This window comes from Aspergillus uvarum (assembly GCF_003184745.1).
Source record: "Aspergillus uvarum CBS 121591 unplaced genomic scaffold BO82scaffold_71, whole genome shotgun sequence".
NCBI lineage: Eukaryota > Fungi > Ascomycota > Eurotiomycetes > Eurotiales > Aspergillaceae > Aspergillus > Aspergillus uvarum.
In genome coordinates this window covers 61,096-80,051 of record NW_020291368.1, presented here as the reverse complement: position 1 = coordinate 80,051, position 18,956 = coordinate 61,096, and the positions used below count along the sequence as shown (strand labels likewise).

The 18,956-nt window shown below is 54.5% G+C and overlaps 7 protein-coding genes across 7 annotated transcripts; 4 read left to right on the top strand and 3 right to left on the bottom strand.

Annotated features, from left to right (window-relative positions):
- Positions 1-523: 523 nt before the first annotated feature.
- On the bottom strand, positions 524-1,985 carry rsm25 (mitochondrial 37S ribosomal protein mS23). Its single transcript, XM_025633700.1, has 2 exons — positions 1,172-1,985; positions 524-1,086 (listed from the first exon to the last, which is right to left on the bottom strand). The coding sequence occupies exons 1-2, from the start codon at positions 1,609-1,611 to the stop codon at positions 732-734; spliced, it is 795 nt and encodes a 264-aa protein (XP_025487400.1). The 5' UTR covers positions 1,612-1,985; the 3' UTR covers positions 524-731.
- Positions 1,986-2,107: 122 nt separating this feature from the next.
- Positions 2,108-5,001, top strand: BO82DRAFT_320168 (pentatricopeptide repeat protein). Its single transcript, XM_025632701.1, has one exon. It carries the CDS (start codon positions 2,328-2,330, stop codon positions 4,770-4,772), a length of 2,445 nt encoding a protein of 814 aa, XP_025487399.1. The 5' UTR covers positions 2,108-2,327; the 3' UTR covers positions 4,773-5,001.
- Positions 5,002-5,159: 158 nt separating this feature from the next.
- Positions 5,160-7,443, top strand: BO82DRAFT_358459 (putative RecQ family helicase RecQ). Its single transcript, XM_025636296.1, has 4 exons — positions 5,160-5,286; positions 5,347-5,465; positions 5,568-5,602; positions 5,665-7,443. The coding sequence occupies exons 1-4, from the start codon at positions 5,207-5,209 to the stop codon at positions 7,114-7,116; spliced, it is 1,686 nt and encodes a 561-aa protein (XP_025487398.1). The 5' UTR covers positions 5,160-5,206; the 3' UTR covers positions 7,117-7,443.
- Positions 7,444-7,806: 363 nt separating this feature from the next.
- On the bottom strand, positions 7,807-9,963 carry BO82DRAFT_294287 (KH domain-containing protein; the record flags this gene model as incomplete). Its single annotated transcript, XM_025631816.1, has 9 exons — positions 7,807-7,830; positions 7,896-8,463; positions 8,518-8,726; positions 8,779-8,943; positions 9,010-9,062; positions 9,138-9,159; positions 9,383-9,544; positions 9,627-9,706; positions 9,765-9,963. The coding sequence occupies 9 exons, from the start codon at positions 9,961-9,963 to the stop codon at positions 7,807-7,809; spliced, it is 1,482 nt and encodes a 493-aa protein (XP_025487397.1).
- A 632-nt stretch (positions 9,964-10,595) lies between these two features.
- Positions 10,596-11,999, top strand: BO82DRAFT_358456 (acetolactate synthase regulatory subunit). Its single transcript, XM_025636295.1, has 2 exons — positions 10,596-11,461; positions 11,537-11,999. The coding sequence occupies exons 1-2, from the start codon at positions 10,659-10,661 to the stop codon at positions 11,712-11,714; spliced, it is 981 nt and encodes a 326-aa protein (XP_025487396.1). The 5' UTR covers positions 10,596-10,658; the 3' UTR covers positions 11,715-11,999.
- BO82DRAFT_345406 (uncharacterized protein) lies at positions 11,951-15,563 on the bottom strand. Its single transcript, XM_025633699.1, has 5 exons — positions 14,309-15,563; positions 13,294-14,250; positions 12,918-13,235; positions 12,680-12,861; positions 11,951-12,535 (listed from the first exon to the last, which is right to left on the bottom strand). The coding sequence occupies exons 1-5, from the start codon at positions 15,138-15,140 to the stop codon at positions 12,185-12,187; spliced, it is 2,640 nt and encodes an 879-aa protein (XP_025487395.1). The 5' UTR covers positions 15,141-15,563; the 3' UTR covers positions 11,951-12,184.
- BO82DRAFT_378196 (DUF3984 domain-containing protein) lies at positions 15,502-17,883 on the top strand (the record flags this gene model as incomplete). Its single annotated transcript, XM_025637618.1, has 4 exons — positions 15,502-15,528; positions 16,393-16,568; positions 16,635-16,945; positions 17,051-17,883. 4 exons carry the CDS (start codon positions 15,502-15,504, stop codon positions 17,881-17,883), a joined length of 1,347 nt encoding a protein of 448 aa, XP_025487394.1.
- Positions 17,884-18,956: the final 1,073 nt, after the last annotated feature.

The following is an 18,956-nucleotide window of genomic DNA, read 5'->3' as shown; positions in this document are numbered from 1 at the left end:
GTGACGAGGGCGAGAGTGTTGGGTGAGAGAGGGAGGGCGGGAGTTGAGTGAGCAAGCAGGCGAGCGAGCGAGCGAGAGAGAGACTTGAAACGCGGAGAAAAAGGCTGCAGCTGTCAGAAGAAAGCCACAGCTAAACCAACTGACTGCAATAGCAGTAGTCAGTTTTCTTTTTCTTTTTCTTTCTCTTTCTCTCTCTCTCTCTCTCTGATCAGCTCGGTGATGCGATCAATTCAGTGTGAGTCAATTGATTGACATGGAAAATGAATGAGGTGAGGTACGGAGATCTCCGTAGTAGTAGGAGTAGTTTGCAGAAATAGCAAGACAGACCCTCCGGGCGATAACCGGATTCTTGGGGGATAAGTCATTCAGTGGTTGATTGGTCCCTGGAGCGTGCCCGGGAGCCACACCTGAAACACTGTTATTGTTTGATCTTTTTGATTCTTTTTGATGGACTGTACCCGCCAGGACTTCTCCAGAGAAAGAATAGAAAACATCAAAAGAAATGTCAAGTAAACAACTGATTGGACAGTAAATAATTTACAGACAAATGAAGTCAAATAGAAAAGAGATTGAATGCAATAACAAAAGAAGTATAAAACTTTAAGTAACAGTACAAACAAATTGAACCCCAGAGATCTCAACTGCGACAGTCCCGTAGTAGTGTACATACATTTCCCAATAATAATACCCCCCGTCCTCTACCAGATTCCAAGACATCTCAACTGGCTCCTCTATTCAAACACGCTTTCGCTTTCATCGGCAGGATCCTCTCCTACGCTCACGGAGGCCTCATTTTCCGGTACTACAGGACCGGCCATTGATGCGTGTTTCGCTTCCAGGACCTGAGCTTCGTCCTTGGCCCAGACCTTCCAGCGCTCATATTCTTGGCTCTCGAGTTTCATACCAACCTCCAGCTGCGTAGGCCCAAAGACAGCACCAGTAGCCTCGGCTTCTTCTGCCGCAACTCGTCGTTCGATATCCTCGCGCAGACGGAGTTGATAGAATTCACGACGAGCAATATCGTAAGCGGCGCTTTTGGTCATTCCAACCGTATTGTTCAGAAGCCAGAGTTGGCGCTGAACGACACTATACACGCAAGCAGATGATGTTTAGCATGGCACGGGGGCAAGATGCGTAGGAAACAGCCGTGGGTAAGTGTGCGGTAGCATACCTCTCACCATCCAACCTCTTTCCTGGCTGCTGGAGCCGCCTCCAGTCGTGGTTAACCCAGTCCTTGCCGGTGGTTTCGAGGAGCACTCGGGGCCTAGCCAATTCCCAAGGATGGTCCTTGAAGAATTCTTTGCGTAGCTGATCCTCCTCGTATTTGATCTCGGTAGGTAGAAACATGCGGCTGGCCTTCTTCGGCTTCGTCTTCTTTTCTTGAACTCGGAAAACGTGATGCTTCTGCGCATTACCGTTTTCATTTTTAACCCATATGGCGCGCTGGCGGATCAATTGATGTTGGTGGGCTTGATTTCGGACGAGGACCTGAGCGGGAGGGATATTGCCGATAACATCGGCCCAGATAGGAAGTTTTGCGCGCTGGCCGACCTCCTTCTGTAGGAGGGCCTTTTCGCGCACGCGGAGCGCTGTGAGGTTGTATTTGCCCATTGTGCAATTGAGAGAGGGCGGCGACAGCGGCGGCGGCGGCGGCGGCGGCGGCGGCGGAGGAGGACCAGAAGGCCGTGCAGTATCTGTCCGGTGAACGGGTGAGAGGGAAGCGGGAGGCCGGGATGATGAAGGCAGTCAGACCTGAAAAAGATCAACTAGAACACAGCGGATTGAACAATCCTCCGTGAGGCCTCAAGAGAGGTGGGGAAGCTGGCTGGAATTGATATTTTGAGGTGGTGGCAGGGTCCAAGTTGTGCCACGAGATAATCCCATGAATGAATGAAATGATGGATGGGTTTTGGCGGGAGTCGAGGTGGAAAAAGAGCCATTGGCACTGATTGGCAATGCGCGCCTCCGATTGGCCCCAACCCCGGCTCCGCCTTGGAAACAAATGGCAGAGACTGTGAGTTCGAGTGCAAAGCCCATAATAATAATTTGAACGCGGAGCTTCTCCTCCTCTTCTCCTCTTCTCCTTCTGACTTGGTTCGAACTGTTACAACTATCAACGAACTGATCCTTCCCCTTCTTTCTCTTTTTCTCTCCTCCGTCTCTTCTCCTCTCCTCTCCTCCCTTTCTACTCCTCCCCTCCCCTCATCTCTACACCCCGTCGCATCCCCATATCCATACATTCGCCGCCTGAAATTCCCCAGGAATTGTTGCTCGAGACCTCCTCGGGACATGCATGACTGATCCAATGCCACGATGTCTGTCATCTCATGCCTCCTTCCACTAGGTTCCCGAGCTCGCCCGATCTGCGGCCTCTCTCGCAGCGATTGGACACGTGCTTGTCTCTCAATTACCCTTTCATGTCAAACCCCGATTCGTTCTCCTACAATGCCTCCGTCAGACGACTTGCTTCCAGACGGCCCCGTCCCACTGCGGCGTCTTTAGCCGACGTATTCGTTGGTTCCTTGGTGGTGGCCGGTTACTGCCGCGAACACTCGCCTCGTGGCAGAGCATTTTCGACAATGTCCCAAAAGTCTTCCCGAGGTAATGCGGTCAGCTGGCAGGACCGGCGCTTGAGACAGACCGGGGAAACTCCCTCCACGCATCCTCCTGGTCGCCTGAGCTCGTCACCGGAAACTTTGCATCACCCAAGGACGCAGCGGATGTTCAACTCGGGAGTCGCATTGAGGGTGAAGGACGACAATGACGAAGGTTATGTGTGGGTGAATAGGTCCTCGCAGGGCCCTCGCGCGCGACCGCACAGTGCAAATGTCACTGGCAACCGCAATTTCGCTGCATACGGGGAGGTCAATAGAAGTTCACGGGAAGAACATGAAATTAGGTCTGTCGCAGAGAAGACATCACCAGAGAGCGAGGCCAACTCTCCCGCGCGCAACGACAGAACTACGAATGATACTACGACTAAGATGCCGGATGGAAAATGCGAGCCGAAGAAGTACGGCTACGAGGGAAGGACCACACCCGCAAAGGCACTACATAAATCTATCTCACATTTTTACAAAACACTGTTCGAAGACTCACTCGATTGGGAGCAAGCAGCAGATCTAGTCACCAAGGATCGAACTAAGGTGAGCCCATTATCGGCACGAGCGTCGCCGACTAAGGAAGCAATCCCGCACGATGCTGTGGAGCTCGATTCGGTTACGAGATTTCGGGACGCCGTGTGGGACGAGAGCAAATCGAATCAGTACATATTCCGACTCTACAGAGATATTCCTCACCCGGGAGTCGCGTGTCTCTCGAAAGCTTGTCGGGGTGCTCTGCTACGCCGGTTTGCGACCCCTGAGAACCGCCGGTGGGTGGAAGCGCGACGGTTCCTGGCGCTGCTTGACGATATGGTTGCTGCCAAGCTTCCGGTGTCCCGCTCTTTATGGACTTCTGCTATTCATCTCGCAGGACGGGCATCGGGCAGAGTATATAAAAGAGATTTAGTAAGGTCGATCGGTCTCTGGCAGAAGATGGAGCATTGGGGCGGGGTCAAGTCAGACGGGGTTGTATTTACCATCCTCTTTGACATTGCCATCAAAGCCGGTCAATTCACTGTTGCTGATCGGCTCGTGGTGGAAATGGAAGAGCGAGGTCTCCAATTCGGACGCACCGGCAAAGTGTCGAGAATTTATCGTCATGGCCAACAGCATGATGCTGATGGCGTCCGGCAAGCATTCGATGACTTCGCCACGAGCGGCGAGATTGTTGACACTGCCGTTATGAACTGCTTGATGGCCTCCTTCATATCTGCCGGAGATGTGAAAGCAGCGGAAGCCATTTATGGACAAATGATGATGAACCAGGCTGCGGGCTCCCGCACTCACGCCATTCATGGTAATTTAACCACCGACATGAAAAGTTACCGAGCAAGATCGAAAAGGCTCAATCGCCTCCTAGAGATCTCCGCCCGCCTCAAAGAACACTTGCCAGATCATTATCGCACGCTTCAGAAAGCGATCGCCATCACTCCCGACACCCGCACATTCCGCATCCTTCTGTCCTTATACGCCCAAAAGACCGGCGATATTGGGGCCTTGATGTCTATCATCACTGATATGGAGAAGATCTTTGCTGTACCACCGCGCGGATTGATATACATGTTCCTCTTCGATGGGTTCGCCCATCATGGGCTTCGAAGAGAAGGCTGGACAGCGGAGAGACTGCGAGTGGCATGGAACACATATCTGCGAGCCCTGTACGAATCCAAGTCGCGGTTTGAACAAGAATTTCATCCCCGCCCTCGAAGAAAAAGCCCCGCATGGGAGAATCCATTGCTTGATTCGTACATCTCACTCGCACAGCCCTCGGTTCCGCACGCGCCAGCCGGGTTGTACACCTCTCTACCACAGAAAGAGACCCCTGTCAAAGTGCAAGAACCAGGCGTTGGGGAGGCCATACCTACGGAACCCGATTCAGTTGTCGAGCCCGGTGATGTCTCCACCAGGCCAGCACGCGATGACGAGGCACTTGGTTCCGATGCGCCAGAGGAGGAATTGGAGCGTCAAATAGAGAACGGAGTATTTCTCGGTCGTCGCATGATTTTGACCATTCTTCGCGCGTTTGGGCGTTGCTGCGGACCTCAGGAAGTTATGGAAGTATGGCTCCAGATGGAACGCCTCTGGCAACCCTGGAAGCGCAGGCCGCAGGACGTCATGGCTGTCAAGGAGGAACTGGAGAAGCAGATGAAAAACGTCCGGTGGCGTTGAAGCGATCTGTAATTGTTATTTTCATTTTTTGCCTGTTCCTGGGCCTTTTTCCAAGGTGCGTGTACATTATTATATAGATCTGATAGATAGATATACCCTCAGGTAGAGATTGGTTGCGAACACAGCAATGGATTCAACATTGGCGTGTTCTTGTTCTGTACAGCGGTCATACGAGCTTAGGTCAGTGGAGTTGTCTGTACCATCTTACAATGGAGAAAAAAAAATATTTATTCCACATGGACTTTGCACTTCTTATATCCCTCCTTCCTCAAATCCTGCCTTTTTTCGGAAGGCAATTCCACTATACCGGATCACGTGGTATCGTGTTCGCTTTCTTTCCTCCAACACCGCGTCGCGCTTCCGCGAGAACTTCCCAATCCAACTCACCCCATCCCCCAGCTCTCGTTTTCCATACTATTTGGGATGCTGCGAATATGGTCAGCGGAGCTCTGCAGCGCCGTAAAGTGGACCTAGACTTCTATCTGCGCCGCGTGTTCCGGAAAAACTCTTTCAGGTACGTTGTGCTATGTCTTCCTCTTTTTCAATGATAGATCCGCTAACCGGGGACGAGCAGACCACTGCAACGAGATGTGATCACGGCCGCTGTGGAGGGCCACGATGTGTTCTTACAAGCCAACACGTCGTTTGGAAAGAGCCTGTGCTTCCAACTCCCAGCAGTAACCAGCCATGGAGGTTGGTTGGTCCATCACCATTCTTCCCTGACTTCACTTTGCTTAGCCTGCTGCCGTGATCGCGCCCCAAACCCGGTTGACTGATTTTCGCCCTTTTGCACAGTGACTGTCGTCATCTGTCCATTGCTGGCGCTTATGGTAAGCCTCTCGAGAATTTCCGTATTAGCCACCGCCCCAATTACTCAGGTGCTGGCATGCAGACAGATCAGGTCAAGGCACTACAAGCCATCGGGGTCGCAGTAGCAACCATCAACTCCACGACGCCGATCTCCGAAAGACGAGTCATCCTGGACGACCTTCTCTCCGGCCATCCGAGGACTCGCCTCCTGTACGTGACGCCGGAGCTCTGCCAGACCGAGACCTTCCGGCGCAATCTCCAGACGATCCACTCCCAGGGGGAGCTGATCCGCATTGCCATCGACGAAGCCCATTGCATCAGCGAATGGGGCCATGACTTCCGGCCGGCCTACAAGGAACTCGGCTGGTTTCGACGTGCCCTATCCAACCCGCCCGTCCCGATCAGTGCTCTCACGGCGACCGCCACCCCACGTGTCCGCGCCGACATCATCAAGCTCCTGGGCTTGGATCCGCTCCGGCTCCGGATCTTCAACACCCCCTCCGCCCGCCCCAACATCCACTACGAGGTCCGGTACCTGGATGAGTTCGCGAGCGATCCGACCGAGCCGGAAGACTTCCAAATCCGGGACTTTGTGGCATGGCTGCAGGCCGTACAGAACCGCCGGGAGGCGCGATTGGGCGCGGAGGATGCCGCTTCGAAGCTACCCCCGGTGTCGGGGATCATCTACGTACCCCTCCGGGCTGTCTCGGACAAGCTTGCAAGCGCGCTCTCCCGAGCCTGGGACGGCCGCATTCATGCCGTTGCCTACCACGCTGGTCTCTCGTCGGAGGAGCGAACCCGCATCCAGACCGAATGGACATCCACCCAGCCCGTTTCTCGATCCCGCGACGACAACGATGGGGAAGCCGGGAAGCCCCCGAGCCAGCCAACCTTCTACATCATCGTCGCAACCACCGCCTTCGGCATGGGCATCGATAGCCCGCACGTGCGGTTCGTCATCCACTGGAGCCCCCCGCGCAGCTTCGAGGGCTTCGTCCAAGAATCCGGGCGCGCCGGTCGCGACGGCCGGGCCGCCGCCTCGATCGTCTACTACAATACCCAGGAACGTGACCGAATCCTCAACCGGCTGCAGCGCGACGTCGAGAATGCACGCAACCGCACCGGCGGGCCGATCGGCAGCGGCAACAGAAATACCACCAAAAACAACCTCACCAACTCGACGGTCCAGAACCAGTTCGCCCGCCTGGCCAGCTTCCAGAAGGTCATCGGCTACTGCGAGACCACCACCCGGTGCCGCCACGAGATGATCAAGGATTTCTTCGGAGACCTTGAGCTCGAGAGAATGGGCTCGCAGGCCCCCAGTTCAACCCAGACGATGAAACCGACAGCCTCTCCTTGCGACTTTGCATGCGACTTCTGCAAGGAGGGCTCGCAAGGGGTCGCGAGGCGGAAAGCGAGGATGGCGCCGGAGAGCTACACGGACGATCTCGTCGATATGAATGTCCCCTGGTACATGCAGAAGATGTTCCCGGAGATGTTCCCGGGGTATCGAGATTTCGGAGGCGATCTCTGAGAAGAACGTTCTTGACCACGTCGCCTGGGGAACATGGCGAAATCTTTACGCCGCGTTGGATTTGGAGCTCTCTAGAATCTGGTTATTGCTATATCTGATTAATGAATGACGCAAGCCTCAAGCTTATACCCAGTACAGCGGCATGGATGGGGAATCAGTGACGAATTGATCTGCTGCGCCTTGCGACACCGGAACTCCTTGAATCACCTAAGGCACACACAGCGTGCGTATGGTTCGCGTTCCCTATTTATCGGCGATCACCATGTCGAGATGTTTAAGACGAAGAGCTATAGTGGCTAGAAATCGATATAGGATAAGCTTTTTCTAAGTCAACAAGAATGGTCATGCATCGTAGGACACCTCTGGGACTATAGTCTTCGGTTCGGGGCTCTCTACAGAAATTGAGTAGCAGCAGCACCACCACCACCAAGTGACCCAAGAGGGCAAGCCAGGGAGGTTAAGCGAAACAAATCAAATACTACAAATACTAGCCAAGCAAATCAGTCAGTCAGACGGTTTTAGAAGCCAGATAGATATCGGCGCGATGCAGGCGCTGATTGGGTAGGTAAGTAAGCAGCTAAAATGACTGTAGTGGTTCCCTTCAATGCACGTTCTGAGTATGGTGATTATCAGTCTGGCTCTGTAGTATACGGGGTTGTTAGGACGCTTTTCAAGTGCGTAGCTATAGAATTACAATCCTGGGGGAGGCGGGACCTATCAGAATGGATCGAAGGGTCAGTATGTCAATTTGTCAAATCCGTCAAAGGGTAACCACTTACTGCACTGTAGCTGCCGCCTGGGGGCGGAGGGGGTGGGGGAGAGCCAGAGCCTGGGGGTGGGGGAGGAGGAGCCTCGGCGGCAGGAGGAGGTGGGGGAGGAGCAGGGCTCTGGGACTGTTGCTGCTGTTGCTGCTGAGCAGCGGCCTGCTGGTAGTACTGGTAGTAGGCGACATAGTTCTGGTACCCACCGTAGGCTGCATACGGATCCGATCCATAATACTGGGCATACTGGGCGCTGTAGTCCGCCGCGCTGGGAGTGCCCGATCCCGAGGCCCCTAGGGCGCCCTGTGTGGATGGGCTCGCCGATGCAGACGGAGAGTTGTGGTTGTTGTTGTCTCTGCTGTGATGGTGGTTTCCATAGCCCCCGCCATAGCCTCCGCCGCCGCCGCCGCCGCCGCCGCCGCCGCCATAGCCTCCTCCGTGATAGCGGTCGCCACCACGCTGACCATAACCGCCGTAACTGTGCTGGGGCGGGTTCTCCTTGAAGCGCTGGTATTGCTCACGGACGTTCGCAAGGAGGTCCTCACATAGCTCTTTGGCACTCTGGACGTCATTGGGGTCGGGGCCACTGTGATACCAGTAAGTGGTGGTGAAGGAACTAGGGAAAGTTGCTACTACTCACGCGACGTGCAAAAACATCGGCTCGTCGCTCTCGCGGCCTGTGCTGGGTTCCATGAAGCCTGAGCCACGGCCCTTGATCTGGACCTTGCAACGAGTCTTCGACTGAATGTGCTTGACGTATGCGCCGCCCTGGCCAACGACCTGAGCTCGGAGGTTGAAACCTGGGATGGGTTCGAGGTCAACCGGGATGCGTTCCTCGGGCCATTTCCGCTGTACACCATTAGCTTCGAAGCAGATGTGGACCTGTGGGTATATCTCATACGCGACCAAACTCATCACGCTCTACCTGCTCCGGCTCTCGTCGGCGGAATCGTCGCTCATCGACCAGGTTGGGAAGCTCCTTCTGCATAAGCTCATCGATCAGGGCAACGGCCTTCTCGAGGCCTTCCTTATTCGTGCTCGTGACGTGAAGATAAAGCGGAGGATTCTATCAGACGCATCGAGAATGTCAGATTTCATGATTCTGAGGTTGCGGGAAAAGGGCGAAACATACCGCGGCCGTGGCCATGCTCTTATCGGGATAGTAGTTTCCTCGGGTAGTGACATCTTGAAAAAAGAATCAATCGTGAGCTTCCTTCTTGAGCAATCAACAGTTGATAAAAGTATGAGATGGAGGCGTACCGGCGCCAGTTTCTTCCTTGATCTAGATGTCACGCAGTGGAGGTCAGCAGATGCAAAAGAGGGGAAGCGAGATGCTGTGTAGAAGGTCGTTTGACTTGGGTAAGTTTTTAGTCACAATCATAAAACACGGAGGAACAGAGGGTCAAAGGGGGAAAAACGCAAGACCGCCGGCTGACCGGCCGGCTAGCCAGCCAGCCAGCGAACAAGATGCCTGGAAGATCAGCAGGTGCAACAGGAGTAATTACCATCTTCTGAGTAGAGCCCTTGGTCAGCGTGTAGCGGTTGCGCAAATCATTGATTTCGATGTCCTTGATATAGTCTCCGTCGGCAACGTAGATTTCGGCGTTCAGCTTTCCTGAGGCATCGACGTCCCCAGGCGAACCGGACTTGGGCATAGGACTTCCGGACTAACCTCACGCGGGCCGCTGGTCAGCGTGATGATCCCTTCGCTGATGGTATGCGACCGACGGAGTCTGGGTATATGCTTACCGAGCGAATTGGGGGAACGTCGACATGCTGAATTCCTTTCTTCGCTTGCAACTGGGCGTTGATCTTGGCCGCAGCGGCGGCTGTATCGAACCATGTCAGCACTGTGCGATTCCACCGCCAGACAACTTGCGAACATACCAGCGGCGGCAGCAGGATCGGATTTCTTCGCAGGGTCTGCGCTGGGACTGCGAGGCTCTCGACTAAGGGGGCTGCGGGCTCGAGCAGATTCGGTTTGTCGCGACGACGGAGACCGAGAGCGACGGTCGAAGCGAGACGGGCGCCGCGAATCAGGCTCGGTCTGATCGAAGCGAGAACGTTTGGGGCGGTGTTCTTCCATGAGGGTCACAGTGGTTGACAGGCGAGAGAAGAAATTTGGAGAAGGAGCGCGGCGAACGGAATGAGGAGAGACGTCAAGGAAGTAATAAGAAGGCAGCGAGAAGAAGGCTAAAATAGGGCCCAAAAGCAAGGTTACTGGGAAGTCTTGGTTTGCGAAGGACTTTCCCGGCAGGCGGTGGAGTTGCAGAAGGGCAGGAGAGCGTCCAGTTGGTGGACGCTAAGCTAAGTGGGTTGTGCCTTAGAGTGACTTAGACTAGTTCCGTAGATTAGTGTCAGTCGGTAGTCACTGTTCGGAGTACAGGTAAACAGTAACTCACTCAGCACAACATGTGAACCGTACAACAACCTGTCGATCACACAAAAAAAGCTATCATCGGCCACCGATCCTAAAGATGTGCAGAGTTATGGAGTACAGCGAAGTAAGAGGAAGAGATCCCAACGGGGAAAGATGCAGATCATGTGACGAGAGTCTGGGCCGGGGGCAGAACTAATTCCCAAAGCGGTAAGACAGTTGGAAAGTGAGCGCCGCGCAGCGACCGGCGAACGGAGGACTGAGTCAGCAACCCCGAGGTCGGAAGGCGGCCCCGACATAAAATGCCAATTGCCCATCGATGACTGCGAAACTTAACTCACGATCCCCCGGTTTTGCATCCTCGCCCTCCCCTTGAAAGCCTGTTTTACTCCCCTCAGGCGATCATGGCATTCCGGCGCCCCGTGATGCTGTCTGCGACAGCGTCATCGACGCCCTTCCTCGCTGTGGCCAGCCGAACCTCGCGCCTGGCCGCTACGCTTCCGCGATTCACAACGACCACCTCCTCCCTCCGGGCCTCGTCCAGCTCCACCTCCGCGCTCGCCTACAAGGCGCTGCACCGCCGCTCTCCCCTCCCCTTGCCCGTCAACGATGCCTCGCCGCAGTGGGACGCACCCACGGCGGTTTCGTCGATCCTGTACGAGACGCCCTCGGTGCCGACGAACCCGCCCAAGCGCCACATCCTGAACTGTCTGGTGCAGAACGAGCCCGGCGTGCTGTCCCGCGTGTCGGGGATCCTGGCGGCCCGAGGCTTCAACATCGACAGTTTGGTCGTCTGCAACACCGAGGTCGAGGATCTGTCCCGCATGACCATCGTCCTGCAGGGCCAGGACGGCGTCGTCGAGCAGGCCCGCCGCCAGCTGGACGACCTGGTCCCCGTCTGGGCCGTGCTGGACTACACCGACTCGGCGCTCGTGCAGCGCGAGCTCCTCCTCGCCAAGGTCAGCATCCTCGGCCCCGAGTTTTTCGAGGAGCTGCTCCAGCACCACCGCGAGATCACCACCCCCGGTGAGCCGGGCCAGAGCGACGCCAAGCAGCAGATCGCGAAGACCGAGTTCCACCCGCGCAACCTGCCGCACAGCCAGGCCCTCCGCCACAAGCACGAGCATCTCGATGCCATCACCCGCCTGACTCACCAGTTCGGGGGTAAGGTGCTGGATATCAGTACCAACAACTGCATTGTCGAAGTGTGAGTCATTCCTGTAGAGGTTTTTCATTGTGAAACGAACGACTGGGAAACTAATATCCGACTCAAAACAAACAGTTCGGCTAAGCCTTCCCGTATCGACTCCTTCATGAAGCTCATCGCTCCCTTCGGTGTCCTCGAATCCACTCGCACCGGTCTGATGGCCCTTCCCCGTTCTCCTCTCTTTGAGCCTACCGAGGAGCTCGAGAAGGATGCCGCCGATGTTGTCGACGCTAGCACCCTTCCCCCTGGTTAAACATTGTCCATCCTCTAATATCCAACGTCGAATATCCTGCAATGAAAAAAAAAAAGCCAAGCTGTATCCTTTTCTCTCTATCTCGAAGCAGACTGCGCTCCCTGTAAATTGGTCATTTTGCTTGTGCTAAGGTATCTTTTCCAAATGCTACGTCATGAAGCTGTTCGGCTGGGTTTTCCTACTCGTCGGGCTATGAGTCATCGAGTGAAGTAGGTGCGATCAGTTACTTAGTAGATAGTCATTAGGCAGCCGAGACACGGCGCCATTTTCTTGCGCATGGCCCACGGTAAGCTATCGGAAAGTTACTATTCCTTGTGATATGAGAGTAGACTCGTGGCGAAGCGCCATTGACATCTTCTTTTTGCGACCTGAAAAGCATTCCAGCATCGTGCCAAACCAAAACTTCTATGCCGAAGAGAAACTCCTGAATCCTAAACTCCGACTTGGCTCGATGGCCCACAAAATCCAAATCAGAGCTTTACCTTTGCTTTGATGCCCTTGCCATGATACACCACCCAGTCTCTATAATGCTGGATCTGCACGCCGACCTTCGCGACGGCGTCTAGCTGGAGAGAGCCGCCAAGGGCTCGTCTCAACGCATCGTAGCCAATTCCGCCCAGCTTCAAATCTACTGGCAATCGCGGAGTCACAGATAGGCCTGGAGGGACTGGAAACGGAATCCGGTAGTCGATGGAGCCGACTTCTGCCTCCTCGCTCTCTGCTTGGTAGAACGCCTGAGCATCTATCGAAGTAATCTCAATTGTTGTGTTGGGGAACGGCGAAGACAGTGTGAACTCGGCGGTCGATGACCACAAGTGCATCTAATAGCACCCAGATCGCATTAGTCAGTTTCACCAAGCCGATGTGAGTTGGCGCGATGATGACACAGTACATCAAGGGTTACATGGCATCCAATGTCATCATCGTCATAACAAAAGGACGAGATCCATGAAAGTGGAAAATACCGTAGCTCCCTGTATGAATCCCATAGACCCGTTGCCCGCATCAGGCTCGTGTCCCGGTGCCTGAGGGACAGGGATACGAGGAATCTGCACGTCCAAACTCAGTCTTGAAAGCGCCCGTCCTAGCCCTGGTAGTGCGGGAATGCTCTTCTCGTGTGTCCGTATGGTAACGGTAGTGTTCGACCCTACAGCAGTACAAATCAGGTACCAAAACGGCTGCAGTGTTGTCGATTCAGCTTACCTGAGATATATTGGGACAACAGGTCCCGCCCAGCGGTGGCACCAGATGGGCCATCGAAGCTGAGAGGGCTCCATACAAGGTCCACGTGAAGACCGCTGTTCAATCCGGGGGTGATTTGGGCGTTTTTCGCCGTCAGGTGGGCTACTTTGGAGCCATTGAAGAACATTACGAAATCTATCAAGGGTATCGAAGCAGCATACGGCGTAGGATTCGTAATATTGACTTCCGTTTCCACGAATAGTGACGACGCACTCGTGTCGCTTAATTTGAGCGACTCAATCTGTGGCTTGAATTCATCGAGTGAGCCACCGTACGGGGCTAAGTAATAGTCAGTTTGGATAGTAGCCTCATGGTGCAGAGCAGCTAAGCGACTAACGCTTGACGATGACCTCTCCTTCGGCTGGTATCTCGCGGACCGTCAGGATGCCAAGCCCCGTGGATACTTCCGCGTCTACATTGGCTGTCACGTTCAGCTTAATCGTTTTACCAGAAAAGATGAGATCTTGGAGAAGGTCCGTGAGAACATTGTCGTCAGTAACCCTCAGCGGGGCATTCTTGATGGCAAAGTCAACCAACACCACCGGAGTGCCGTCGACATCTTCAAGCAAGGTTGAGTTGGCTGGCTGCCATTTGTTGAGATCCAAGACTCCAACTTTGCGGTTGAGGTAGAAAACATCAGCATTGGCCCGGACCCGGGGCACATCGAACTCGAGTCCAACCTCCCTCGGTAGCCCGATTAAGACCTTAACCAGAGCAGAGACTGTTGGACGGGATTCAGGCGAGTCCGGCTCTGCCAGAGGGTCAGGCAAGCTGAAGTGCACATCCGACATAGTGAAATTGCGGACAAGGTTATCCAGGGTATGGCCAGTAAACTGGAACGGCACTGTCACACTTTTGAGTACGTCCACAATCCAGTCCGGAGTATCCAAGGAGGGCGCGTCAGCTCCACGGACGTAGACAGTTGTTCCAAGACCATGAACGTAGCTTTTGACTAGAAGATCAAGCGGAGAGCTTTTTTCTCCTGGGCAATTTTTCGTCAAGTCGTCCGAAAGCCCTCGAATGAGAGCGCTGGCATTAACCAGGGTTGGTTTGCCGGGAGTGACCGGGAATTCCTCGGTCATGGCACCGGCCACGGTGATGTATGGGTCCCCTGGTGAGCAATTGGGCACCAGGACTGTGAAGCCGAGCGGAGGGATGCTAAAGGAGAAGGGGGATTGAATCATAGCGGCAACGGACGCATCCACGACCATTGCTCCTTCATCGCCAGGGGTGTCCGCATCGCGAACGTTGAGATTGGTCACGTTGACCGTGGGCACCGGGGGAAAGTCGCCCTCTGTCAACTGGGTCAGCCTGCTGGGGACGATAAGAGAAATTCACGCCACAAGACATACCTTGCAGAACAATCGAGTCAGTGATCGTCTGTGTGCCCAGGTCCAACAAGCCCGATTGGAGGTGCATTGTTGCTCTGCCATCTACACGAACGTGACCGAGTCTGCCGTCTAGCCAGTCCAGGGCTACTGAGCGAATTCCTTGAACGTCACCTGCCACCAGATCTGCAATGAAATCGACATGATTGACATGGCCGTTCTGGATATTGATGTTGAGTGGGGGCAGAGAGGCGGTGCCGACGAGGACATTGCCGTACTCGGGTAGATGTACTTCCACCTCGGACTCTCCGGTCTCGACCTCTCTTCCAATCCAGGTGACGAAACGACCTAGATCCCGTACCGGCCTCTTTCTGATGCGCTGTGCATCAAGGATCAGGTTCCCTTGTATACGAGCCCGGACTCCCGTGGCGGTTGTTGATTCAATTGACACATTGGTGGGGTTGAAGACCGTTGCATCTTTCACGTACTCCTTCACAGCTGCTGGGGCTATAAAAGCAAAGACTAGTATAGCCGCGACTGCAAGGATTGAGATCACGGCACAGAAAATGGGCCATCGAATTTTGCCCCGTCGTTTTTTCAAGGAGGGGTCAGAGGAGAGGGAGCGGTGCGACAGATCGGAAGCACGTCGTTGTCTGGGGTCGGTCCCGCCGTACCCCAGAAACTCATCGTCATCCCGACGGACTAGAAGCGGAGCGGATTCATCGGACAATTCAAACGGTCGAGGCTCCTGATAAGTGAGCGAAGGTGTCTTTCCATCCTTGGGCGAAGAAAATGGATGAGGTGAGCCCGGCCTAGAATCACCGTCCAACAGAGACCTGGCTGCCTCGTCCGTCATACCGGAGCTGGTGTGGTGGTGGAGGACTAAGCTCGGTGTCACGATAAGAGACGGGGGCCAGATAGGCGCCGGGGCAGACAAGGTAGGAGATAGGGAATTGCTACAGGATTCACGGAGGCTGGAGAGGACTAAGGACACCAGCAAATTGAGGAAAGGAAAGGGAAAGAGGTATACGGAAGCTCGAACTCCAAGGAAAGACGTAAGATTAACTCAGCTCAAAGAAAATGAATAATGAATGATGAAAGACGGAAGGAAGGATATTGGCGATGGACGGACAAGCAAGCCGACGGAGAGCGGATCGTCCCTCGCCAGGGCGGTGTGGCGTTCCACTGCAAGTCCCGTCCCCTTCGTCTTCGTCACCATGAATAATCTTCCCTACCGTAACCATGTTATTTGTACGAGGTACGAGGTTGACCACAGCACACGATGGTTCAAGTGACTGGGTCAGGAGCTGATGGTGAAGCAAGCACATGAAGCAATGGAAGTGGGACTGCATATACATCACTTTTTTCCTGTAGAACCAACATCACATCACCTAACAACGCTAACAACAACGCTATGACTACCGAGTAGGTACTACTGCATCGAGGAGTTACTCCTCGCTGTTGTGATCTAATCTGGAGATTAGTGGCAGCTTCCCTGTATAAAAATAGAAAGAGTTATAACTGTACGGAGTAGGTTAGCAGTAATCGGGTCATGGATTGACTTTCGCCTCACCACCGAGCACCACCCGTAGGGCACCCCGTAGGGACGGGGTTAAGGTTTTGATACTGAGGCACACGGTCGTCGATTCCATGATTTGAATCCCGAGTGCTGACCTCGGTCCATCTGAAGTAGGATCGACTGATTGAAGGATGGTTATTGATGGTGGTGCCATTGTCCTGTCAATCTCTTCTGCTGCCCGCATTTTCACATGCCGGGCCAAGGCTAATTGCAGTCTGAGAGAGCCGACAATTTCCTCTTAAGGACTCCATTGGCTCCCTTCCAACTTCGATTCCTTCGTTTCTCTCTCCTCTCTCTCTCTCGCGCGCGCGCGCTCTCTCCACACTTGTTATTTTAGTCACGTTCTTCCCCCAGTCCCTCAATTTATCTCTGATCCAATCGATCGGATCCTGCCAGATGGAGGTAAGCACTCTAACTATGTACTTCGAGAAGCAATCTACGGAGTACTCCACCCTATACCATGCTCATGCTCATCAACCACCATCACCTATTGTAGCAAACCCAGATCCCCACGCAGCCACCAATTCAGAGCGCCTTTCGATCGCGACGATCGTATCCTTCCCTGCACCATGTCTCTCTCGCTCCACTGAATCCTCGATTTCTCGCCGACGAGGAGGAGGAGGCGGAGGCGGAGGCAGGGGTTCCTGACTACTTCAACCATCCCCACCACAATCACCACGACAGCCCGGACCCGCCCACCGCAAGGTCTTATTTGGCTAGCTTCTCCGTGCCCGGCACTCCGGGGGTGCTTTCGCACTCCCACTCCCGCAGCGGGTCCCGCACGCGACACCATCCCCGGAGCAAAAGCTCCAGCCGCATCCACCACGCCAGTGACCCCAACCTGCAAGCCCGGGGTGCGAGCAGCCCCCTCCACCATCACCATCATCAGCACCAACCTCACCAAACCCACTACACTAGCCGTAGCACCCGGACCCGTCACCCTGCAAACCACCGTCAAGACACAGAATGGATGCTCCGCGCCGGCATCGCACTCGCGTCCTCGACCCGCGAAGAAAAGGGCCAGAGCTGGCTCGTGAAACGACAGAGCTCGACGAGCCTCGTCTCCGATGACCATCAACTCAGTCTGGACTTTCTCAACCACAACCACAACCACAACCGCCACCACCATCACAGCTGGTCCCATGGGGGTAGTCCTCGACATGGCCGGTCCGGACGTTCCACCCCAGCTGCGGCCAATTCCCGCTCCAGACGGGCTTCACGGTCCCGCCCCAGCAGCCGAGTGGCCAGTAGAGCAGACCTCGCCATGACCAGCCTCGGCATGACCACTACCGCAACATCGACCGCAGCCTCCTCCCGCCGTGAAAGTAGAACGCCCGAGCTTCTGACCGGCACCAGCACCAGCACCAATAATAGCACGCAGAAGACCGAGGAACAACAGCAGCAACAACAAACCCGCCACCTCATCCCCGACTTCGTGGACGAGCGCATCCGCGCCGAGATGGCGTCCATCCAACGCGACGAGAACGCCGCATTCGACGAGGAGGAGGTAGAGGACGACCTCTCCTCCTTCACCTCCGACTACCCGTACCTCGACTCGGGCGACGAGTCCGACGAGATCGACGAGCAAGAACTGCAACGCCTCACGCGGGAACGAGGCTTCGGACTCGGCAGCTGGATCGACCGCATGGTCGAATGGACCCTATTCGGCGTCGAGGACTGGCCGCTTTCCATTGGTGGTGCCGGTGGCGGCGACAACAACAACAACACTGTAGTCGAATCCCGAGCCATCACCATTGCGGACCACCAGCCCACCCCATCCGCTGATAACCCTGAAAACAACACCTCATCTACCCATGTAGCAGCAGCAGCAGCGGCGGCGGCGGCGGCGGCGGCGGCGGCAGCATCAACAACAACCTCACCATCAATTGCAGCAGATGACACCGACACGATCTCAGTCGCCGAGTCAGAAGTCCTTTCGGTCTGTGAGAAGCCAGGAGACCAAGGCGGCTGGGGCGATGCAAGCTGGCTGTTCCGGGTTGTGAAACGTGCGCTGTCTTGAGCCCTTTTTCCTTTCCATTCCTTTGTCGGGGTGGAGAGCAAACCCTCCCAAATAATAAAAAAGAAGAAGCCCGTATGCTGTGCGCACCCCTGTTTGTGTATGTACCCGTGCACTGTACTGTACCCTGCGGGATCTACATAACATTGTCCCCTCCCTAAGGGCCTCTCTCTTTCTCTTTCCTGCTCCGTACGGCACAGCCACGGGACAGGACACGTATAAATGCAAAGAGAGAGGTTCTTTGTCTACGAGGATCTCATTGCTGTGTCATTGGATTGTCGATGACGCTGGTGTGAGCTGTACAGTGTGTCCCCGCATATGATACTGCATTAGGAGGAGCGAGGCTCACTCACCTACGGGGCACTATCGGAGGAACCCATGATTACATATAATAGGGGACCTCAGGGAGCTACACATGCGTGTTCCCTGGAAGGTTTAATCTTTCTTGTCTTTGATGACCTACAGAATACCATACATCTCAACGGCTAAAACCATTGATCTTCAATTTTGTGTCTGCCATCTTGGCACTGCATGCAGCTCAAGATTTGTGGTTTTGCTCGTAAGGTACATCGACTAACCAGTCAGGACAGATGGAAAGAGCCCAACCCCTGCATTTGCATTGAAAATCGCCCATTGCGCTCCTAGTGAACTGTACAAGCCTCCACCACTGCTAAAACGAATGCTCTTTGTTGCTTCTTGGTTTAGATTGACACGTAGAACTTGGCCCGCGGAAGTCGGCAAAAAAATGTAGAGAAAGCCTCCTTGCAAAACCCCAATGAATAAGCCGGACACCGGTAGGATGATATTAGTTGAGGGAACATAATTGAATGAAAGGGTATACAGGATTGTGGGACGACGGTGTGTTAATGGGTCAACGGAAATATTGGAAGCTTCGTCGTGATATGATAAGATGAATGCAAAGAAGTCGCATGGATGCAGGAAAGGAATGAAGAAGCCAATGTTCGAAAGAAAGATAGAAAACCATGCCGGACTGTATCAATGCAAGGAGGATCTGGATGCATGGAACATGCTGAACACAAAGAAAAAGGATTGAACCCGGGGCCTGAAATCTGGCA

Excerpts from the sequence above, each read along its gene's own strand:
- rsm25 (XM_025633700.1), bottom strand. The coding sequence starts at position 1,611 with ATGGGCAAATACAACCTCACAGCGCTCCGCGTGCGCGAAAAGGCCCTC. Across the intron at positions 1,087-1,171 it reads AAGAGGTTGGATGGTGAGAG|TGTCGTTCAGCGCCAACTCT; the intron begins GTATGCTACCGC and ends TTGCGTGTATAG.
- BO82DRAFT_345406 (XM_025633699.1), bottom strand. The coding sequence starts at position 15,140 with ATGACGGACGAGGCAGCCAGGTCTCTGTTGGACGGTGATTCTAGGCCG. Across the intron at positions 14,251-14,308 it reads TGACTCGATTGTTCTGCAAG|AGGGCGACTTTCCCCCGGTG; the intron begins GTATGTCTTGTG and ends CCCAGTTGACAG. Across the intron at positions 13,236-13,293 it reads AGGAGAGGTCATCGTCAAGC|CCCCGTACGGTGGCTCACTC; the intron begins GTTAGTCGCTTA and ends ACTATTACTTAG.
- BO82DRAFT_358456 (XM_025636295.1), top strand. The coding sequence starts at position 10,659 with ATGGCATTCCGGCGCCCCGTGATGCTGTCTGCGACAGCGTCATCGACG. Across the intron at positions 11,462-11,536 it reads AACAACTGCATTGTCGAAGT|TTCGGCTAAGCCTTCCCGTA; the intron begins GTGAGTCATTCC and ends CAAAACAAACAG.
- BO82DRAFT_320168 (XM_025632701.1), top strand. The coding sequence starts at position 2,328 with ATGCCTCCTTCCACTAGGTTCCCGAGCTCGCCCGATCTGCGGCCTCTC.
- BO82DRAFT_358459 (XM_025636296.1), top strand. The coding sequence starts at position 5,207 with ATGGTCAGCGGAGCTCTGCAGCGCCGTAAAGTGGACCTAGACTTCTAT. Across the intron at positions 5,466-5,567 it reads AGCAGTAACCAGCCATGGAG|TGACTGTCGTCATCTGTCCA; the intron begins GTTGGTTGGTCC and ends CCTTTTGCACAG. Across the intron at positions 5,603-5,664 it reads GTCCATTGCTGGCGCTTATG|ACAGATCAGGTCAAGGCACT; the intron begins GTAAGCCTCTCG and ends GCTGGCATGCAG.